The following is a 24,045-nucleotide window of genomic DNA, read 5'->3' as shown; positions in this document are numbered from 1 at the left end:
ACATTATGATACTTTTAGCATGAGAAATGAGCCTATATGTGCTGTTTATTAGCACGAGCCACTTTAATATTGCAATTCTTGCACATGCATTACTGCGGAAACTGCACTTTATTATTGCCAGTTTTGCACATGTGTTTTATAGGAATCCGCATATATTCATTTCTAGGTTGGCACGAATCACTTTATTGCGAATTTTGCACATGTATTTCAAATGTTTTCTATTTCACACTTGCTTATTTCTGGAAAAATTGCTTAATGCTTATGTACAGACCCTGTAAGGCTTATCTCATCATAGAAAACTGCATTTTATTTTCTATATGTACTGTAATGCAAAGTTTTATTTTTTGTTTGCTATATGGTTATATATATATACCGAATAAAGCATTTTTTAAATTGAATTGAACTGCTTCAATCGCCACTATTGTTTCTTTCAAACTAAAATGTAAGTCAGGAACCTTTGTAGTAAGTGCCAATTCTTCAACGATATCAGGTTGCAAACGTTCAATGTCTGTATAAAGACGGGAGAAGTGTTCAGTCCAGGTGTTGCCATCTAGAAAAAGATCCTTTCTAGAGCTTCCTGGATGATTCCCCTTTGCTATTAGTCTCCAAAAACCAGAATGGTCCTTGGACTTTACGGCACTAATCAAATTGCCCAGGTATCGTCATCCCATTTTTTTTTGCATTTGCAAGCGTTCTCTTATATTTAAACCTTTTTTCCCTGGTCACGATTATATTATTATTTTGAATTGCCTGGATAAGTTCTGCTTTTGCTATCCCACAGTCTTTGTTATACCAGGGGTTTACTGCTTCATCACATTCCCTTCTTCCTGTACTACTCTCCTTAGGTATTTTACTTATAACCGGAACTAAAGAGAATTATGTAGATCTAACATTGGAATTTCATCTACAGGTAAATGAGTAAAAGATGTAATAGTATCGGCAAAGATATTATAGATGCTTGTCATAGACTGGTTATTCCCCAAAATGTATGACCACTTTTGGGCGCGTCAGTTGTTACTCAGTATGGTGTCATCCGCATGTATAACATTATCACTGCCACCAAAAGGTACTGAAAAAAAAGATTGAGACACTAACAACAACTGTAGAGGGTGATGATCACTCACAGTTCTTGGATCTATTTTTAAGTCGAGAACATATGGCCAAAAGTCTATCGACAACAGTATGTAATCTATGTGGCTCCGAGAGGTGCCTCTATAAAATGTGTGTGCACTTGGTCTATCAGAAGGCAGACGACCGTTGCATGCTTTAAGGCCATGACCTATAGTGAGCTTCATATTTTGTGCAGCTGCTACACTTCACCACACTTCCCAGTTGCTTTCTATGGCTTGAATACTTCTTGCCATATCTTCCTCCTCAAAGAGATTCTCAAAGCCCACCACATGTTCATAATTACAGTTAAGGTCTCCACCAACAATTACCTTAGTCTTTGACCCCAATGTACTCAAAAAGGAATCAAGCAGTTCAATTATTAGTGATTCTTTTGTGGCAGGACAAGGTCTATTATAAATATTTATTAGGTATAATTCTTTACCATCTCGTGTGACCAATTTTACACCAACCAGATACTGTGATGGAATATACAGTGGAATAACATGAATTTCAAGGGTAATCCTTATCCATATTACAAGGCCCCCTGATGGCCTACCTTTTGTCGAGGGGCTAGCATTCACACTGAATGTCTTACACCCCACTCCATGGGGGGTTTCCAATGACCAGGTTTCCTGTAGAAGACAGATATCACACTGCTCGATATATTCATTCAATACCATATCTGTTAGATGTCTATTTAGTCCTGCTACATTCCACGAGGTAAGGCGTACTTCCATCATCTTACGTAGTTCTATAGTCGAGTGTACCTCATTTTCCATACTGTCATTAGGTGGGAATGCCATATTGGTTTACATTGACTGAGCAGGGTGTGACCCTATAGTAAAAGCTTGCAAGCTAAGTGTAATACCTGCCCCCACCCGGTTAGTACATTTATGGATCCCATTTATCTTCAAAACACCTTGAAATATTTCTACATTCTGCTCTTGTAAAAGGTGTGTCTGGGCCATGTGGTCCTTTAACTGGGAAATCCCGAAGCCATTATTTGCTTTTTGGTGCAAGGGTTTTTGTTGTCAATCTAAGGTGTCTAGTAGTGATGACGGTCCCTCAAATCTGTTAAGAAGTGGAACAGGAGTATCCACACCATTTACATTGCTCCGAGGGGCGGGTCTATAAAAATATCCTAGAGGGAGAACACAAACGCATATATTTCTAAGCGAGGTCTCCTCTCGGATATTAAGTAAATTTCGAACCATCTGGGGCCGTCTGAAATTTATCACCACACAATCACCTTTTATATTCTTTGTGGAATCTCCAACCCACCCTACCCTGCGAATCATAAGAATATCTTCAGTATTTAGCGAGGTAAATCTTTTGAATTTGGTTAGCCAATCAATTGTTTTGTTCCATAAATTAGTCCAGGACTCCTTCTGTTCTCTTCTTAGAACGGGCATCCCGGCTACAATTGACATGTAGGGACATGAAGCGGGCGGTAGTTTAAGGACGTCAATGTTTGGTATTAATTCTGTTCCTCTAGGGCCATATATTGCTCCCGAACCTATGCAACCTCCCAGATCATCTGGGACTACTTGTGCAGCCTGTCTCTGAACGATGCTTCCTTGTTTATCATATGTGTCCTCTGGCCCACCCTCGTCGCTATCCACCCTAGTATTAGCTGTTGAGGGAAGATTTATTGTAATAGGATTGTGACCGCTATTATTCATATAGCTCGCTGTATCCCTACTCAATGGAACCCGGTCTCCTACTTGTATTGGTAGCTGAGTTGCTGTTGTTTGCCATCTTTAATCTTGGCACCCTCCTTCATGTACACAAAAAGGAGCAGTGCCACAACTATTCTTTTTTTTTTTTTTTTAACTTTTTATTATGTAAAACACAAAGAAACAAAAACATCAAACAAACAGCAAGGCAGTACAGTATGAATACAGACATTAGATATGTGCTCAAGGAGGACAGGAGACACATGCTAACAGGAGAAGAAAAGTCTATGAATACAGTTGAGGGGAGGGAGGCACAGGCAAAGTTGCATATGAACAGTATGACATATCACAGCTGGAAGGGATGTAGGTCAGGGCGACTGAGGAGGACTCTGGGAGGCGGTGAGCGGGGGGGGCACAAATATCTCCACGGTATGTGTTCCAAGGAGTCCAAATCTTTCCCCATTTTTTGGGTCTGCCTCTTGCAATATACACTGTCTTCTCTCGAAACATGCACCAGTCCAAACTCTCTTTCCAAGTTGTCACTGTGGGCGGCCTCGGGGATCCCCACAACTGGGCAATATCTCTCTTCGCGACCATATTGGCCAAGGTCACCCATCGAAGCTGTGACACATCATAATCATTCGGACCCCATATATTCAATAAGCATTGCCGGGCCTCCGGCCTCATAACAACACCGGTGACATCATCCATAATCTCATGTATACGTTTCCAGAATCGCACCACCTCAGGGCATTCTCAAATGATGTGAAGATAGGTGCCAAGGAGACCACACCCACGCCGACACATGCCATCCGTAAAAAAGCCCAAATGAATTAGACGGGGACCAGTGACATAAATTCTGTGGAGGATCTTGAGTTGGACCAAACGGAGGCGGGCCGGATCGCGGACTGCCAATCCTCATCATCCAGTTCAATACCATCAGCAATCCAGGCCTCACGGAGGCGATCAAGCAGACCCGATCTATCATTATTCATTTTTTTGTAGAACAGTGAGATAGTGCTATCCGGCACATAGCCGTCTAATATACGATCTTCGAGGGGGGAGGAATCCGGGAGAGCACCACCCACTGGCAACACAGAATTCAGAGCATGACGTACATGGATGTAACGAAATCTTTCCCTGTCACTCAGCTTATACTCTGTTTGCAGTTCAGAGAAGGCCTTGACCTTTCCCTTAACCCAGAGATCACGCACTTTACTTATACCGATCATGTCCCACTTATTAAATCCCTTCGTCCTCCAGAGGCCGCCCAACTTCGCAGAGGCATAGAGCGGTGTCGCACCCGTTAATTTCTCACTCCAGCCCATAGCCGCCGTTGCGCTATGCCATACTCGCACAGTTATAGCAGTAGGTCCCGTGAGTTGTGAACGGGAAGGTCCCGAATAAAGTGCCCTATAATAATCTCCCCCCGGGAGCAGCCATTTGTCCATTTCAAATGCTGGGTTCAATGCCGGGCCATACATCCCGTGGTTGATAGCCGCAAGGTGGGAAGCCCATTAATACCTACGAATATCCGGGAGCGCTATACCGGCATCATACCAGGGGAGTGTCAATTTCGGAAGAGCTATACGCGAACGTCCGTCCCATATTAGTTGCCTCTGTGACGATTCTATTTCCCGAAAATACGTTGACGGGATGACATCAGGACTATTCTGAAGGGCATATAGGAACCGGGGTAGAGACATCATCTTGAAAAGTGCCGCACGCCCTAGTGGAGACAACGGTAATTTACGCCAACGCGCTACATCAGAGCGTAGCCGCTGAAGTGGGGGAAGCAAATTTCATTCGTAGCGAACCGTCGGATTCATGGAGATAAACACACCCAGGTACTTAAAGCCGGATTGCGACAGCTGGATGGGACAGCCCGTGGCAAACGAGGGACTTCACCCGCGAGTACATAAATGTAGGATTTCGACCAATTAATGATGAGGCCCGAGTTCTTCCCAAAGGAGGTAAGTACATCAAACAACACATTAAGCGATTTTTGGGGAGAGGTAAGGTACAGTAAAATATCATTCGCGTATAAGGAAATGCAGTCCTCAAATTCCGGCGTCCAGCGTATACCCTTCATGGAGGGTTCCCACCGCAGCCAAGCAGCAAGAGGCTCCAACGCCAAAGCAAAAAGAAGCGGGGACAACGGACAGCCCTGTCGCGTGCCCCTACCTAGAGTAAAAGGCATGGAGACGCGGCCATTAACCACCACCTGGGCGAGTGGCGCTTCATACAGGAGTTTGACCCAACCGATAAAACCCGCGCCGAAACCAAACTTGGCGAGTACCGCCCAGAGATAAGACCACTCGATTGTATCAAAGGCCATCGTGGCGTTCAAGGACGCCAAGATGGCCGGTCCACGCAGCGTCGGTGCCCACGCGAGAACACCATGCAAACGTCGTACATTTAGTGCCGTATTACGGTGCGGGATAAAACCCGATTGATCCGGATGAATCAAGTCGCCGATAACCGTAATCAAATGATTAGCAAGCAATTTGGCGAGGATCTTGGGTTCTGCATTTAAGAGCGAAATGGGTCTATAAGACGAGCAACGATCTCGTGGTTTACCCTCCTTATGGATCACCACAATGGTCGCAAGACGCTGATCTCTAGGGAGGGAGCCATTGTCTCACGCAGCCAAAAACATAGCACGTAGATGGGGAGCTAAAGTATCAGGGCGTAACTTATACAGTTCCACAGGAAGGCCATTGGGACCCAGAGCCTTGCCAGAGCGAAGGGAGCGCAGCGCGAGAGCCACTTCATCCACCGAGGGCGTGGCCTCCAGGCAATCACGCTCCGAGTCGGACAAACATGGGAGCGCTATATCCCGAAGCAACAAGTGCGAATCCCCTTCAGGCCTGTCGGACACCGAAGTATATACCTCTCGTAAGTAATCAGCAAAGCATTCAACAATGTCAACTGGATCAGTTACACTCACACCATCACACGTCGCAATCACCGGAACCACTCGATTCGCTCTCTCCCTTCTGTCTAGCCAGGCGATCAATTTTCCTGCTTTATCACCCACGTCATAGAGCCGTCCCTGCTGTTCCCTACTCATCGTCTTTGCCGCATCAGTGACCAAAGTTTTATATTCTAGTTGTTTGAGGCGGAGGACATGCAAAGCTTCTCGAGACACCCCCCGCTCCAATGCCGTCTCCAGATCTGTGATTTCAGTTTCGAGCTGAACAACTGCCTCATTCTTACATTTCTTAGCACACCCCACCAAAGACAATGCCTGTCCCCTGATCACGGTCTTAAAAGCTTCCCACAACGAGACGGGTGAAGATACAGAACCAACATTTTCAACAAAATACAGATCAAATGATTTAATCAACTCAGTGCGCGTCTTGGGGTTGAGAAGATACCATGGGTTAATTGGAGCCACCCTGCCCTCAGCCCCGATGCTAAGATTAAAATGAAACCAAATAGGGGAATGGTCCGATATGCCCCGGGCCAAGTGTTTAACCTCTCCAATCGAGGGGGACAGTGCCGCCGGTATCAGGATGTAGTCTAATCGAGAAAGACTGCCATGAGCTCCCGAGTGGAAAGTAAACTGTGTCTGCTCTGGGTGCATTAGTCTCCAACAGTCTATGAGGCCCAAGGTTTCCAGGAAGTCGCCCTACCAGGATTGTGCAGGAGGAAGATCTCGGGGGGATCTATCCTGCCAGAAATGACGGAGTTAAAATCACCACCCAGTATCAAAACACCCTCGGGGAGACCCAGAACCATCCGCCCCAAATCCGCAAATGTCGTGGATTGCAAGCCCGGGGGGGACATAAACTGACACTAACGAGATTGGCTTTCCCTCCCACCGCCCGACTAGTGCAACATATCGACCCCTGGCGTCGAGGATCACATCATCAACTTCGAGGAGGAGGGAGACCTTGAGCAAAATACCCACTCCTCTAGAACTAGACGTAAATCCCGAATGGGCAGCCAGACGATAACCACTCCTATTTAGAGCATGACAAGTGTTTCCTATCAAATGCGTCTCTTGTAACAGTACGACATCAGGCGAGAGGCGCCGCAACAGCTGCATAACCACCCCTCTCTTTATGCGATCACCCAACCCATTCACATTCCAGCATAATACCTTCAACCCCCTACCCCCCATTCTAATCCGAAATGGACTCCCATCGCAAAACGAGCATCACACAAATGTCAATGATAATGAAAGTACCTTGCCTTGAAGAAGAAAAAACGAACAATCCCTGAACTTGTTCCTCCCTCCCCCCAAGGTTCCCAACACAACTTCCCCCCACCCTGCACTCCTGCACTGACTCAAAAGCCACCCGAATTTGCAGTGTGCCTGTCGCCCTAGCAAGTACAAACATGAACTAATCTAGACAAAGAAAACCCCAGAGGAGGAAAGGGTCCCGCCATCCCCGCTACCTCCGAGGATACAAATGGAATGATCAAAGAAAGTCAGTGAACTCCGGCTGAGCACGCAGAAAACGGTTCCGGGTTCAGGCACCATAGTCATTCTTGGTCCATCAGTCCCCCTTCCGCCCCACCAGCATGTTCTTGGCCTGCGCGGCGAGTCGGCAAAGTGTCCAACCAATCACTCACTTCCTCAGGCCTGACAAAGAAAAATGTTCGATTGTCATACTCAACACGTAGTCGGGCCGGGAACAACATAGCATATTTTAGTTCCATGTCTCTGAGTCGCCTTTTCACACCTTGAAATCCCATACCTTGTTTCTGGACCGACTGAGAAAAGTCTGGATAAAAATTTACGGCGGCGTTTTCGAACTGCGTAGGACCGCTTGCCCGTGCCGCCTGCAAAATGGCGTCGCGATCTCTGAAATTGAAGATCCGTGCAATGATCGGACGGGGGGGGGGGAAACCAGGCTTCGCTTGCCCCCCTGGCACTCTGTGCGCCCGTTCGATGGCAAAAAATTTGCTCAGGCCCTTTGGGGCCAGATGATTTAGAATGAGGTCCTCCACTCGAAGATCAATGGCGAGTGGACTAGATTCTTCCGGGACCCCAATAATACGCACGTTATTGCACCGCGCACGGCCTTCAAAATCCTCCAAGCGACGAGCAAAAAAGTCATTGGCAGATCTTAAGTTGCGCACTTCTGTTTGCAGGTCGGACACGTCCGTGGTGAGGCTGGATGTCTTCAGGTCTAATGACTTCACTTCCTCATTCGTCTTGGCTAAGTCAGTGCGAATGAGGTTGACATCGATAGCCACCGTGTCCAACTTCAGAGCCAGGGCTTCATATTGTTGACCAATGGAGCACTGTATCCCAGCAATGGCACCCATCACGTCTTGTAGTGTTAAGTCCGCCAACACAGCAGGATCGTCGACAACCTCCTCCCGGGCCTTAGGTGCGCCACCGGGGGAGCCTTTTGAAAGCGTATATCGGTCCATGAAGTTCGTCTGGGTAGAACCGCCCCGGATGGTGGTCTTAACCTTCTGTTTCTCACCCTCAGGCTTGCCCGTCATGGCGAGTCGGGTGCCCCGGAGGGAGGCTTGGGATCCGGTCCAAATGGCTCCGTAAAAGTCACACACGGGAACACAGGAGACCAAGTTGAGCCAAGTGGAGACACAGCCAAACAGTCGTCTGCTCGAAACTCAATTAGTTGGCATCAGTCCGATCAACAGACACACCGCATATATGAGGCAGTGCGCCGGAGAAACGAAACCGAAAGTGAAGTGAGGCCGGGTCCGACCTCCTCGAGCCGTTGTTGTTGAATTACGACCCAGGCATTGCCAACACTCAAGGTCCAGGCTGGTCCATGGAGAAGGCCGCAAAGTTCCAGACGGCAAAGCTCGGGGACCCTGCGTCCGATTTCGATCGAAAAACCTGCTAGTACATCAGCCGGGTTGTGTCTTCAATGATCTTCCATCAGGATATTAAACAGGATAAGTGCGGGAGGCAGCGAGGGTCCTCGGGAGCCCTGTGCTCACGCGGCCATCTCGGATGCGCGCAAAGCTCCTCCCCCCCACAACTATTCTTAATATAGCCTAATGTAATGTTCAGCTGGTCTATCTTCTCGTTCAGAGAACAAACTTTCTCATTCATAAGTTCCTCAATCTGGGTTAAAATGGCCCTCTGTACAGATTCCATAGACTGTGTTGTAATGCGCTCTATGCTCTGATTGATTACTTCCGTTTGGGGGGAATGCAAAACAGAATCTGCATCAGTCTGTGTACTAACTGATTTTGTGATTACCATTTGGATATCTGCGTGGCGATTTTGTTTTGACACTTGACCATCCCCTCCAATTTTCTTTACTTTTGGTTTACTTAAGCCCACAATAGCTCTATATTTTACCCGTTGCCCCCCCCCCCCCCCTCCTTGGTCCCCGCTGTCTTTTTTACTGCTCGTAGTCTAGATGTCATGCCTGGACTAGTTGGACTAATTGAAACATCTAGCACCACAGGCAGGGAGGTAGTTGATGCATCGAGTTGCGATGAGTCATTTGGGACCATTGCTATTGATCTCGATGGAGTTACCTGCAAAGTGTCAATCGAATTGGGTGTACAGGATTGTCTGAGTGTAGACAAATTGGCTGGATCAAGCGAGAACCGTCTCTCCGCTATTTGTATTTCATGGGGTTAGTAGGGATTCGGCTCTAATGATTAAAGTGTCCAAAGTGGCAGCTGCACCCTTACGTTTACCTATATTACTCATTTTGTTACAACAACCAAAGCGGTACAATACTTATAAATGTTCCAATAGTTCAATTGAAAGGATCATAAAATCCACTCTGGTAGTAAGCAGCTTTTGATACTAACAGTTGAGTTTACCTCGTACAATGCCAGTAGCAAGTTTTCAGAGGTTTGGCCCGGTCCGGACTCTTCCGATCCCGGACGGGCACAGACGGGCCCGCCCTTGGTCTGGGCTTCGTCCAGGCTGCATTGGCCATGCCTCCCCCTCACTCGCGGCCGCTGCGGGGATCGGCGAGAAGCAGCGGTGTACTCTGGGGGTTGGAGTCCATCCCAGGGTGTAAGGACCAGCATGAAGCAGCGATGGAGGATGGAACGTTGACCCTGGGACCCCTGTCCCTCTAGGGGTACTGATCAAAGAATTGGAGCTGTGGCGAGTGGCAGGGAACAACACCAAGCAGGCACAGAGACACCCGGTCCGCAGGGGAGAGACTGCGCTATGAGCGCGTTGGCCCCGCCTCCCCCTTATTCGCGGCCGCTGCGGGGATCGGCGAGAAGCAGCGGTGTACTCTGGGGGTTGGAGTCCATCCCAGGGTGTAAGGACCAGCGTGAAGCAGCGATGAAGGATTGAACATTGCCCTTTGGACCCCTGTCCCACCAGTGGTACTGATCAAAGAATTGTAGCTGCGGCGAGCGGCAGGGAAAAACACCAAGCAGGCACAGAGACACCCGCACCGCGGGGGGAGGGGGAGGCTGCGCTATGAGCGCGTTGGCCCCACCTCCCCCTCACTCACCGCAGCTGCGGGGACCAGCGAGAAGCAGCCGTGCACTCTGGGGGTTGGAGTCCACCCCAGAGAGTAAGGACCAGCATGAAGTAGCGATGGAGGATGGAACATTGCCCCCGGGACCCCTGTCCCATCAGGGGTACTGTTCAAAGAATTGTAGCTGGGGCGAGCGGCAGAGAACAACACCAAGCAGGCACAAAGACACCAGCGCTGTGGGGGGAGAGGCTGCTCTATGAGCACGTTGGCCCCGCCTCCCCCTCACTCGCGGCAGCTGCGGGGATCAGCGAGAAGCAGCTGTCCACTCTGGGGGTTAGAGTCCACCCCAGAGTGTAAGGACCAGCGTGAAGCAGCAATAGAGGATGGAACGTTGCCCCTGGGGCCCCCGTCCCACCAGGGGAACTGATCAAAGAATTGTAGCTGGGGCGAGCAGCAGGAAACAACACCAGGCAGGCCTATGCCCAGCACTCCATGAAATACATAGGAAATATCTTTCCTGTTAAACAGATTAGAACAATCTCTGAAGCTATTATATTTTGTTTTAGGGCAACATCAAACAAAACCGTTGGACATACAATTCCATTTTTAAATTGTGTTCAAAATATGGGCGTAAATTAATTCAATTGATCTTAGATTACTGAACGTTCAAGTATTCTTTTTAAGTGAATTATGTTTTCTGTGTTTTGTCTTTGTTTTCATTATATATGGTTTTAAACAAGGCTTAAACAATAAAGCATATTCATTCATTCATATTGCAAGGCTTTACGGCATAGGGCTCTAGTTAGGAGAGGTGCAAGAGGGGCCGATTCATATACAGTGGCTACACATGCTTGCAAGTGAAAAACAAACTGCAGAGGTAAATGCAAGGACAAAGGATGAGGCTAAGGTTAGAAGCAGGACATTGACGCATTGCATGCTTGATAGAGGTGTGAGGAAAGAACTTGCAGAACTTGATGTTGGGAAGAAGGTGAACTTGAAGTTCAACTGAAAGCTGTACCAAGAAACCAGCACATGACCTAGAACATTGGGGTCAAGTTCAAGTTTAATTTACGTTTATTTGGACCATTTGTCCTCAAACATTACATATAGTAAGAAACATCTAAAATTACATGATCTTAAATACACTAAACACATCTTAAAATACGATACAATTAATACACCCTCCATTAATTAATTAAATCTGGGTGGGTTAAAAACTCATTTAAAACCATTAACAAGAAGTGCCTTCACTCTTTGCTTGAACTTCTCAATAGCAACAGCAATATCTAAATGGCTCATTTCCGTCACCAAAGTTACAGCCTGGGCCCTAGACTTAATCTCATATTTACTAAAAATCGGTCTTAAAAACATGATTCAAATATCACAAAACTTCTGGCAATCTATTAAAATATGTAACAAATCACATGAAGATCCCAAAGTGCAAATACATCTTCCCATTTTATCGATCATTAAGCTTTTTACCTCATTATTTACATAGCACGGGTTTACCCCAATTCTTGACCTTAGAACCTTTCTTCTCAACCAACAGTCGGGTAATCTGTCAACATAGGGAAAGCATTGTTCATTTTTCCATGCCACAGTCATAAAGTGTACTGAGGTTTTATTCGCAAGGTACTTTTGATCCTGTTCCTGCGATATTTCATTTCCCAATGCCCTTAGAACCTTCTTATCACAATTAATCATGTAAGTAAAGGGACACAATTTAACCTTCATCGTGCTACACAACTTCATCATGATAGCTCTAGTCTCTTTTGCCCATTTTAATTCACTATTCCGAATTTCGTTTTTACACCATTGTGATATTTTGGTGTTCTCACCTACTCCTAGGCGTTGCCAAAAACGAAGAAGGGCCATACTGGCTAAGATGCCCAAGCAGAACATTGGGGTCACTTAGGCCTTATTGGAACTCAGTCAGAAGAAAGGTAGGCCTACCAGGTACAAACTGAAAGATCGAAAATGGAAAGACGTGCTGTTGCTATGCTGATGTAAACTGCCTCATTATCTATGCACCAATGACGATTGATATATTATGCATGGTCAGCCCCTGTCATAATGATGTTTGATTGCTTTATATGGCCGTAGTGCTGCTACTCCCTTGGCTGTGTATTGATCAAATGTTTATCTTAAGAATGTATTGGAATATAATCCCTTGTGTAATCAAGAGTGCCTCTGCACCCTTGTTGCCAGAAACTCCAAAGAACATTGGGACAGGTGTCCTCCCTATCGCCTCAAATGCGCTGCAAGGAAACCGGGGTCAAATAGGTGCGGTGCATAAAATTAAAGTGTGTGAGCTTGAACCGTGCATTGCAGAGAGGGCGGGGTTCTTACACTTGGCCTGGGACTGCACCTTGGTGAGGAGCTTCTGGAAGGATGTGGTGGAACGTATAGCCGCCACTACCGGCCTTCGGATAGATTTGACCCCGCTCCACTGTCTGCTGGCTCTGGTCCCTAAGCCTAAGAAAAGGAACCTTTCCTACAAGCCACTGCAGCTCATGCTAGTCCTGGCGCGCCGTATGGGTGGCCATTACCTGGATGGGGCGGAGGGCTCCTGAGATCTCAGCATGGCTTAGAGATGTCCGGGAGTGGCCCCTGGCGGAGGAGAGTCATAAGCAGTGCGCGCGTAGGGATGACAAGCTACAAGACGACCTACTGGCCTGGAGGGTCATGTGTAATGCAGGGCTGGCCCTGAGTGATTCGGAGGGGTCTAGTGAGGAACTGTTCATGCCAGAGGGGTCGGGGACTGATGGGGAGGGGGAGGGTGCTGGGGACTGTTAGATTTGACCATTGTTTAGAATTCGGCTGCTTCCTCATGTTTACATTCATCTCCTATTTACATTATGCTTCTTTCATTCCTCATGGCTGTAGCTTGGCCTGTGATACCTGTACCCTTTAGTGCCATAATGAGGTCGTCGATCTGTATGCAAGTTTTTATCTGATGCCATTTGTAGGGGGGAATGTTTTTATACATGTTGTATAATCAAAAACAAAGTTAAAAAAATATATATATATTAATACAGAAATTTTCTGGGCCGGTAATCAGTAATGAACCTTTTAGGAAGTCATTTTGATGCTGATTTTAAAGTGTGATTACTTTTAAACAAGTCTCATGTACATTATTTTCATTATTCTTGAATCCCTGCCTTTCTTTCTTTCTAGATGGAGCACACATCTTTGAATCGAAAGGTTTGGAGTTGTTGATACGATGGCCAGCTCAAGGGAGTTGCTACTTTACATTCAGAGGATGTGTAGAGTCTGTAGCAGCAATAGGGACAGTGACAGAACTGCCAGGAGGGCTGGATTCATGTAGGGGGGCCTGATATCAAGCAAGCTTGGCACTGTCCTTGAGTCTCAAGGTCGGTGACGTACAAGATCTTGAAAGAGAAGAACCAGACAATGTCCTACAATTCACTCTCAGGCAGTGCTGCTATCAGCACTCTCTGAGCATCTTCTTCCAGCTCATTCAAGCTGCTGTTCAGCATGTAGAAGGTGGTACCAAAAGAAATTCCTGCAGCAGCCAAAGAACCAAAGACAGGAATTGTACTGAAAAGATATTCCACTATCATGGCTGCACCGCATGCAAACTTTGTAAGCAACTTTACGACCATTTTGGCGGAAAGATCTTGGGCTATTGGGGACTGGATGACGTTTCTAAGCTCTTGTAGGGGTTTTCCACTTGTCTGAGAAAGCTTAGCAAGTGACGCATCATCCAAACCGAAGGAACGACAGAAGGTAGTCAGAGCGCACACTAGGATAGCGGTATCACAGGCAAATGAGAGGCCTGGAACCGGAGCAACAGCAATACCAGAAGAGATGGTGGCGCAAATCCAGACATATTTCTTTAATGCTGCCTTCTTCTTTTTCAGGATGGCCGAGGAGACATTGGGAAGAGAGACCAGGAAGGCGTGCACCTGGAGTCTGGGGAGGTCTTCCTCCAGGGTCTTCACCAACAACTCAAAATCAAATTTTTTCAGCTCATGGCCGGAAATGAGGAAAACACGAGGGGACTCCACCTTTTGTTTTTTTAAATTTGAGATGCAGTCTTCCCTTATTGCCTGCTTGATTTTCTCCTCGTCATAAGTCTTTTTGCGCCGTTCTCCACTCAAGTCTTTATCTAACTGGGAGCGCACAAAGTAAAACTTTTTCCCCATCTTCTGTATTTCTACAGCGAGCTTGGCATCATTCTCTCTGAAGCGATGAGCGCTGATGATGATAAAAAAATCATATCGACTGAAGTTGACTTGCTTGAGATATGTGTTTGCATTAAATTTGGGCGTACCGATGCCTGGCAGGTCCCATAGGGTCACATTTGGGAAGCGTGGGTGAGTGTATGGAGTCGGGTCCATTGTGCACTGCGTCACGTTGGTTTTGGCGGAGCCTTCCTCTTCATCATCCAATCCCCGGATGGCGTTGATGAAGGTGGACTTCCCTGCACCGGTCTCCCCTGTGATGGCGATATGCAGCTTGGCATTCTCTATGTCTTCCAGGCATTTCTTCGCTTTCTCCACTACATTTGAATAATCGCCGTCCTCTAGCGCGCGCTGAATTTCTTCCAGATCCTCTCCCGGAATTAGATCGTATCCCTGAGGGCCAACAGTAGGGACATTAGCTGCCATTTTTACCTCCGAAGGCACTTTTCTGAATGCTTGATGTGCAAGGGAGAGCCACACCTGGGGAAATATAAACAAGAGTTCCTCTGTGATTATTTATCCAGTCATGTGACCGAGATTAATACCGAATTATCTACAGCCCCTTACATTTGTAATTAAATCACATCAGTGAAAAAGAAGGCATCCCTTGGCGACATAAACTAACACAACCAATTGGTATGTGATTTACACCAATTTAGCCCATATATTAGAAGTGAATGCTACAAAACCAATCAGTAAATTCTATGATTCTTCTTTATTTTTAGTTTACAAATTGAATATTTGCAAAAATTAAAAACAGTACATTACAAATTCATTCAAATACATGTACATTAACACCACATTGCATTAAAATAACAGTAAAAATTATACTAAAAAGGATCCTAAACCATATATAATCATCAAAGAAGGAGAAAAAGGAGAGAAACAAGCAACAGACAATCCTATTTGTCATATGTGTACATATCAGTGAACCCGATTATAAGAGACTAGTCCAGGACACACTCTAATTTCAGTGTCTATGGAAGAAGCTCTATCCTTGATTATGTGAATCTGGGCGTCGAAGCGTTTCTATGGTTTAGTTAAAATTGACCATCTTTTTCAAGACAGAATAGATACGTCTCTCCTAACACGGGCACTGGATGGTTGCCACTTTCGAGGAAATCATGGATAAACATACTTAAATAAGTATTGTGTACAAAATAGATCCGACCTATCTAGTACAGTAACATTATTATTGACACGCAGTCTATACATAATTCATTGTAATTTATACAGGCATATTCTCAAGTTTTTATGCTACTGTTTACTGTTCAGTTCGTGTCATTCTTATTCATCTCATCAAGACATTTTCTCATGTTATTCTTCTCCCATTATCATTTCTCGTATATGGGCTCTTAGTGCTCATTCCCTTTACCCCTTATATATAAAAATGTGGGTTACGTGTGTCCAATTTTAATAGGACCACCTGCTACCTCCCACCCCGAGAATCATGGGGGGCATATCAATCATGTGGGGTTAACTAATTTCGTATCTTTACCTTATATCATATTTGCCTTGCACTTCTTCCACATTTCATATTTTTTATTATTTCAGTCATCTGAGTAGTTTCTGTAATGAGATATGCTGGTATCAGTACACCATTGTAATTAAGTTATATCTCGCCTGTATTCTCTTTCTTCAACCATTACCTTATGTTTTTTGTTTTTCGATTTATTCCTGGATGTTCTTATCTTTTGAGTCTTTTTATGATTTTATCTACAAAGGGAGAGGTTACGGGTTGTTACTCCATGTTGTTAAACTCACTCAGTTTTATTAACAGCAAGTTCTTCTGTCTTTAACATACCTTTTGTTTTCGGGTGCTATATGTAAAGTAGTCTTCCCTTCTTCCCAGGATTATGGTGGGCAGCGTTTAGGGTAATGTAGTTGTTTGCCTCTTATTTCCTAACTCTGTAGTAAAATAGGAGCATTTGTGGGATTTGAGCTCTGGTGTTGTTGTGTTTGGACAATATGCTGGTTTAGGTGGGCTTGAAGTGTTCAACTTTGTTGGTGCATGTGTTGATTCATGCGTTGAAGTTTCCGACTTCCGCCTTAAGGTTGGTGGTGGCATCGGGAGGCGGGGTTATGAGGGAGTTTGTCCAGAGGTCTTCTGTTACTTTGCTCGAGCTTCTGTTGGAGGTTTTGTACCGGATGCGGCTGTGGAGTGGGTGGTTGTGATGTGGAAGTGGACAATGGAGTGGTCTGACCAGGTGATTTCGGTGGAGTGGCTTTATCCGATTCTGTCACTGGCTGTGAACATGGGGTTGAGAGTTTGTCTAGCAATGTGTGTGGGATCCATGACTAGTTGAGAGAGGCAGAGGATCACCATGCTCTCGAGTGGGTTGGCTGTGTTGGTATCGTTGGGTTCTTCATGGTGGAAGTTGAGGTCCCCATAGATGAGGAAGTCTTTAGAGTTGATGGCTAGTGGGGTGATGAAGTTGGCGATGTTGTCGCAGTGGTGGGGCATGATCCGGAGAGTCTGTAGGAGAGAGTGCCTCTGAGTGTTGTTTTGCAATTTGTGTTGATCTGGAAATTGAGTTGTTACATGATGGCGGTGGGGGTGTCAGTGGTGGATGTGCAGTTGAGGAAATCTTTGTGGATTATGCCTATTCGACCACCTTGTTTTCTGGTGCGGTCCCAGTGAATTATCCTGTATCCGTAGTGTGTGGCATGGCAATTTCGGGTGTTAATGATGGGTTAAGCCATGTCTAAGTGAGGAAGATGATGTCTGGAGTGAGGGAGATGATGGTGTCCAAGATCTCAGTGGTGTGCTTATGGAGGGAATGGTTGTTGATTAGCAGGCATGGCAGTTGATCTGTAGTGGTGTATGGTAGTTTCTGGAGCCAAGGACTGTTCTGCAGTGGAATGGGCAGAGCTGGCTGGAGAAAGGTCCTGCCATTGCTTGTGGTGAGGTGAGGTTGTAGTTGTTGCTGCGTTGTTTAGGGTTGAGGGCTAGAAGTCAGGTGCTTGTGTATCTGTAGATAGGAGGAGGACCAGGTGTCCTGGCGCTGGGAGCAGACGTGGCACGTATTGGCGCAGTTCGGCTTGCTTTAGGCATGCCTTTGGGACACCAGGGAGGGGGGGCACCCGCTGTGAGGCTGCGCTGATGCCTCCATTAAGTAGCTTACCTGGGAGGTGGAGGGGCACCGGGAAGTGGGAGTGAGAGGGCAGGAAAGAGCCTGTGAGGAAAAAGCTGCAAAGAATTCAAAGAGGGAAATGAGCCTGAAAGTGAAAACGGTTAGAGGGAAAAACAATCCTGAAAAGTAAAACTGAGTTAAAAGGGAGGACAAAGAGAGCCTGAAGCAAACAAAAGCGAGAGGAAAAAAATGAGCCTGAAAAGTAAAACGGAGTATAAAGGAAGGGAAAAGTGAGACTGACAGTAAGGAAAGTCAGAGGAAAAAACAAGCCTGAAAAGTAAATCGGAGTTCAAAGGGATGGAAAAGTGAGACTGAAAGCAAACAAAGTTAGAGGGAAAAACTGAGCCTGAAAAGTAAAACGGAGTTAACGGGAGGACTTCTGGCGTAGCGAGCAATCAGGGAAGAGCTTGCCAGGGGACCTGCTCCATGGGGTTGTACTGCGGCCTCCATTAAGTAGTTTACCCGGGGGGAGGCGTGGGAGGGGCGTAGAAGTCAGCAGGAGGGAGAGGGCAGAAAAAGCAGCAGAGAATTTGACATATGACTAGTTTCAAAATAATAGCTTTTTCAAATTCGATGATGCAAGTTTTATCAATCCAAATAAACAATCAAACACATTTAACCAAAAACATTTGATTCATGTATTTTGAACAAAATTGTCCGGACTGCCTCCTTCAGCACCTCCAGGAGGTGCACAACTCAGTGGCTAGGGCAATTCTCAGACTAAAACCCAGGTCTCACGTGGCCCCTCATCTCAAGGCCTAACACTGGCTTCCAGTGAAGGACACGATAAAATTCAAGGCCATGTATTATTCTTTAAAGCCCTCCATGGTAAGGGCGCCGGATACCACAGAAGGCGTGCTTGTCGATATGCACCTATCAGATCTCTAAGACCCTCCTCCTCTGACTACACCTTTATCCCCAAGGTACGCTTGGCGCCCAGGGGTGGTAAATCTTTCAGCTTTCTGGGTGAGCAAGCATGAAACAAACTTCCGGCGGCATTGAGAGCAACCACTGATCTGACAGCCTTCAAGAGTTAAGTCATCCTCTGGTGCAGTCATGAGTGAACCTCTAGCACTAGGACATTCCTGATGGATAGCTTTGTGCTTTACAAGTCCCGTTCATTCATTCATTCATTGATAGAATGTGCACAGATAAAATAAAGAAAAACAGGGTGTTATCAAGAAGCAGGTATAAATCTTTAGCTAGGCTTTGAATGCAGTGAGCCCATCAGTTGAGGTGAGCGGAAGAACTGCAGGAACAAAAAATAGGTAGTGTCATTAAAAAAAACAAAGAAAGTCAGACACTGAAGGTATTCAGTAATATCATGTTTACTTCTTTTTTTTAGGATGGTTATCGAAGGTTTGATTCTGATCTCTGGGGACGCCCTTTCTGAACTGACCTGCTGACTGTGAGGATTTCCTTCGTGGGAGCCGACACCACACCTCGCGGTACCCGCTTCGCGGGTCCCGCATCGTAAATCACCGTTTGCCATCTGTGAGCTGCTGTGGGCGGGGGCAAGGACTGAGGGGCTGCGAGCATCTAAACCGGGACTCGCTTTCCCAGGAGTCCCGGTAAATCACCGCCTGTACCACCTGGCGTGCTCTCCCCTAACTGCCCCGCCCAACTGGACTCCACCCTGATAAAACACCTGGGTTTGTGAATCTGCGTGGGACGCCCTTTCTGAACTGACCTGCTGCCTGTGAGGATTTCCTTCGTGGGAGCCGACACCACACCTCGCGGTACCCGGTTCGCGGGTCCCGCATCGTAAATCACCGTTTGCCATCTGTGAGCTGATGTGGGCGGGGGCAAGGACTGAGGGGCTACGAGCATCTAAACCGGGACTCGCTTTCCCAGGAGTCCCGGTAAATCACCGCCTGTACCACCTGGCGTGCTCTCCCCTAACTGCCCCGCCCAACTGGACTCCACCCTGATAAAACACCTGGGTTTGTGAATCTGCGTGGGACGCCCTTTCTGAACTGACCTGCTGCCTGTGAGGATTTCCTTCGTGGGAGCCGACACCACACCTCGCGGTACCCGCTTCGCGGGTCCCGCATCGTAAATCACCGTTTGCCATCTGTGAGCTGCTGTGGGCGGGGGCAAGGACTGAGGGGCTGCGAGCATCTAAACCGGGACTCGCTTTCCCAGGAGTCCCGGTAAATCACCGCCTGTACCACCTGGCGTGCTCTCCCCTAACTGCCCCGCCCAACTGGACTCCACCCTGATAAACTGGCCCTATAAAACAAGTCACTTTCACCGCGTCGCTGTAGCGCGCGGGAGCGCCCGGGGATAAGCCCGGGACAAGGGCGGGACCGTCTAAGGCCGTCATAGGCCGGAGTAGGCTGGGCTAGGCCTAACCCCTTTAGTTTGCCCCCTTGAACATTGGATTACTTTATTGTTAAATTTCTTCTTAGTTCTGTACCAGTTACCGTTAGTTATGCCTTCCCCGGTTAGGGAGGGCACTCCTACGAGGTTGGGAGGGGTAAAAAATAGGACCTTAGATAACTATTTCCCCCGGGCCGCGGGAGAAGGGGATAAGGAAAGTAACTTGCTTAAGCTCAGGGCGGAGCGCAGACGCTCTATAGAAAACCTGAAAAATAGGCCCCTTGGAGATAATTCTATATCACTGAGTGAGGAGTCTCCCGCACTGGACGATGTCCCACTCCTTCTGAGGGACTGCACCAACAACCCGACTGAATCAACTACTAACTCAACCCCCCCTCTTAGCCCAAGTAGTGTGACTATTGATCTAATTTCCCAGCCCCTACCGGCCACTAAAGCCAGGAAAGCTAAAGCTAAAACCAAGCCAACTTCTGTGCAAGGGTATATGGGCCCCCACCGAATAAACGTAGGAGGAAGTCGAGGGGTGGCCAGGGAAAAACTAAAACAAAAATCCCCCACTCCGAGTTCGGTAGGACAACAAAACTCCCTCCACCCATTGAGAGGTTAGTGGAAGATGCACATCCAACACCTCCTGAAAAGGTTACCACTGTTACCGACTCGGCTGATGCCATGGTCATTAATGCTATCAATGTCCCTCTTCCTGTTGTCCCATTAGGAAATCTGGAATTTTTGATCAGGTCCCTATTATTGCCAATCAGCGAGAGTATTAAAAAGGTTGAGATCAGACTCACTATATTGGAGGCTACATTAAATAGCATGAAATCCTCGGCAGGCCTCCAGGGTAGACCTCCTGAGACTATTTCTTCTCTCACGGTCCCTCCGAAGTCCTCTAATAAGCCAGTTGGTTTAGCACCCCCCCCGGTAACCACTGTTACTCACCCTTTACAACCCCTTATGGCTAATTTAGTCCCAGCCCACCCACTAAACCCTAATAGGCCATCTTCACCTGCAGGCCTAGCTCCCCCTATGCCAATCACTGGTAGTTCTGCTTCCCCACCTCCAGTTAAGCCTCTTCCTAGGCCCCAGAGACACAATCTCCCCCCAGAGGCAAACGATCTTATGGTAGTTATGGCCGGTGTTCCTCCACTTGAAGCAGGCGAAGTGGAGAACTTTTGCACATTGAAAAGTAAGGTTATTAAGTGGCTGAATGTGAACAGACCCCTTCCGGTACACCTCAACAACGAAATCATTATGGTGAGAAGGGTACCTTGGGTGGGCAAAACAAACAAATCTATAATAGGGGATTGTATACTGGTGAGCTTTCATGATGCTGGGACTGTTACTCATATATGTCGAGGGAAGAATAGATCACTCGAATCAACAATTCAGACCCTACATGTGTCGTTTTTCTTCCCCCCTACCCCTATGCACTCCAATCAAGCCTATGATAACTGGACGAGGGTTGCCCGGAGGGGTAGCTACCATGATTTTAATGCTCGACCAGTCTTTCACAGCCCGGTGTTACCCTTTCATGATTTCAACCGATTTAGTTGCCTGAACGGACTTGAGGGGGTTGATTGACACACGGGCAGTCATACCAATACAATGGGAAATGTATCTCCAGTAGCTGTAAATATAGGGGACTCAATACTGGAACCTGAGCAGCAAAGCCCCCTGGTACAACAAACTTCACCTAGTAGGGCTCGGGGGATTGAGGCAGATGAGCCCATGGTCACAGCTATCGAACCTATAGGGGGAGGAAACGGGGCGGAACTGGGTCGGGTGGAGTCTGTGGAACAAACTGAGCTTAATGGGGGAATAGAGCAGGTCTACGAGGCACTGAGAATTATCTCCTGGAACATAGCAGGCTTGGCAGCCAAATTTAATAACAAAGAGTGGCACAATTACATTAGTAATTTCCACATAATTAGCCTCCAGGAGACATGGGCCCTTGATAATAGCAACTTCCACATGCAGGGGTATGAATGTTTTTTTGTTCCGGCACAAAAAACGAGATCGGGGAGAGCCATGGGAGGACTATCTATATATGTAGATCTAAACCTTCCGGGCAGCTGGTCCACAACGGACTGGAAATCCCATGCCATACAAGCAGTACGGTTTAATGGGAAGGAGTTAAGACTGACTGTTTTTAATATTTACAACAACGGGGCAGGGGGAGACCATACCTCATTTGTAGGAGAATTGGATGATAGACTGGGTCAGGAAATTATAGCTCAGAAAATGAGGCAGGCACCTGCTCTGCTGGTCATGGGAGACTTTAATTGTCACCTATGTTCGGCACTGGTCCCAAAAAATGCAGAATGGTCTCATTGCCCTGTAGAGAACGGGCCGCATTTCTCCCACACGTCGGATGGCTTAGCTTTTAGTAAGCTCCGGCTTAACCACGATTTAGAGCACACTATCAATATGATGGGTGTGCAGAGGGATGGCAGCCTCCCACCTACATTTAAGGGCAGAGGATGCTCATCTATTATTGATTATATCCTAGTTTCCAGATTTTTAATAAATAGAGTCATCAGTGTAGGGATAGAATGGAGTAGTTTCAACGATCACAACCCCCTTGTAATGGGGTTGTTGTATTTGGTGGGCCCGAAAAGTAGATATCAAGGCACAATTACTGAGACGATAACAGACCAGGGAAGGAGACTAAGGTGGTCCAAAATAGACGGGGAAACCTTTTATAAATCCCTGATGGACTCTGGTAAACCCGCCATTGATGACTGTTTAGATATGGATGTGCAAGGTCCGAGGTTGCTTGAAGCATTTGCCCAGATTGCTGCCCTTACAGACGGTCTATTAAAAATTAGTGCGCCCACAAGGAATCACTGCAACCCACGATGGTTCGATAGAGACTGCTCAAAGGCTTTGAGGGAGCTCAAAAGCAGCCTTAAAAACAAACCAAGGGACAACCAACAAATTACGGTGTGTAGGAATAAATATAAGAGGGAGACCAGGAGGAGGAAATTAGCTCTACAGGGAGAAGCGTGGGCAGATCTAAGAGAAGCGGGGGAAAAAAGGGATATGGCCGGGTTCTGGAGAATTATTAACCAACCTACTTTCCAGGAAAATAATATCCCGGAGATAGGATCAAATATCCTACCAGAACAGTGGGTCTCTCACTATAAGGGGCTGTATAACTACGATCCGGGAACCACTGAAGAGCACTCAGAGATCTCGCACCAGGGCACTACAGTAGTGTTCACCATTAAGGAGATCACGGCTGGAATACAGGGATTGACAAAAAACAAAGCCCCTGGCCCTGACGGCATTCCCCCTGATTTGTTTTTGAGCTGTGTAGAACTCTGGGCTCCCATAATGTCTAGGGTCATAAATACCGCCATTATTTGTGGCCTGCCGCCATCCTGGTCTAAGGCCATAATTGTCCCTATATTCAAGAAGGGCAATAGGGACGACCCCAAGTGTTATCGCCAGATCTCCCTGATTGATGTATCTGCCAAACTCCTGGGAAGGGCCATCCTTAACAGACTGTCCGAGTGGACCGAAGAAAATAACATCTTCTCGGACACTCAATATGGATTTAGGACGGGGAGGTCCACCAGTGATCAATGTTTGAACCTCTATATGCAGACAGCCAAATACACCGTGGCCAGCAATGAATCCATCAATATGGGGTTCATGGATTTGGCAGCAGCATTCGATCATGTCAATAGGGAGAAACTTTGGGTCATGATGACTCTTATGGGGATAGAGGTTGGCCTAATTAACATCTTAAGGGAACTTCATAGTGACACCTCCGCCAAAGTCCGTTTTAATAGGGAGGGGGGGCTGACTGATTCATTTCCTTGCAAGAGTGGGGTACGGCAAGGCTGTATTCGTGCCCCATTTTTATTCTCCCTCTATATAAATAATCTGGAGCAGTTTTTGTTAAATCTAAAGACAGATTGCCCAAGGGTGGGGACGCGTCATATCCCCGTTCTGCTTTATGCAGACGACGCGGTCTTGCTTGCACGCACGCCTAGGAGTTTACAGATTCTGATTGACGGATTCGTTAAATTTATGGGCTCCTTAGACCTTTTTGTTAATTTGGGCCAATCATACATGCTGTTGGCTGGTAACAAACCTTGTACCAAATTTAAGTACACGATAGGCAACCACAAAATAGAAAAGGTTAAAACATTTCCTTATCTAGGTGTAATTTTTG

At 46.8% G+C, this 24,045-nt stretch overlaps 1 protein-coding gene across 1 annotated transcript in view; it reads right to left on the bottom strand.

Annotated features, from left to right (window-relative positions):
- Window positions 1-11,225: 11,225 nt before the first annotated feature.
- LOC144770754 (interferon-inducible GTPase 5-like) overlaps window positions 11,226-24,045 on the bottom strand; it is a 186,955-nt gene continuing 174,135 nt past the window's right edge. Inside the window, exon 2 of the mRNA XM_078655501.1 lies at window positions 11,226-14,868. Within this exon, the coding sequence (XP_078511627.1) occupies window positions 13,600-14,814 (1,215 nt within the window). The 5' untranslated portion in view covers window positions 14,815-14,868 and the 3' untranslated portion in view covers window positions 11,226-13,599. The remainder of the gene's footprint in view (window positions 14,869-24,045) is intronic.

This window comes from Lissotriton helveticus, chromosome 7 (assembly GCF_964261635.1).
Source record: "Lissotriton helveticus chromosome 7, aLisHel1.1, whole genome shotgun sequence".
In the NCBI taxonomy this organism is placed as follows: Eukaryota; Metazoa; Chordata; class Amphibia; order Caudata; family Salamandridae; genus Lissotriton; species Lissotriton helveticus.
Note: the sequence above shows the minus strand (reverse complement) of the source record. Positions and strands in the feature narration are given on the sequence as shown.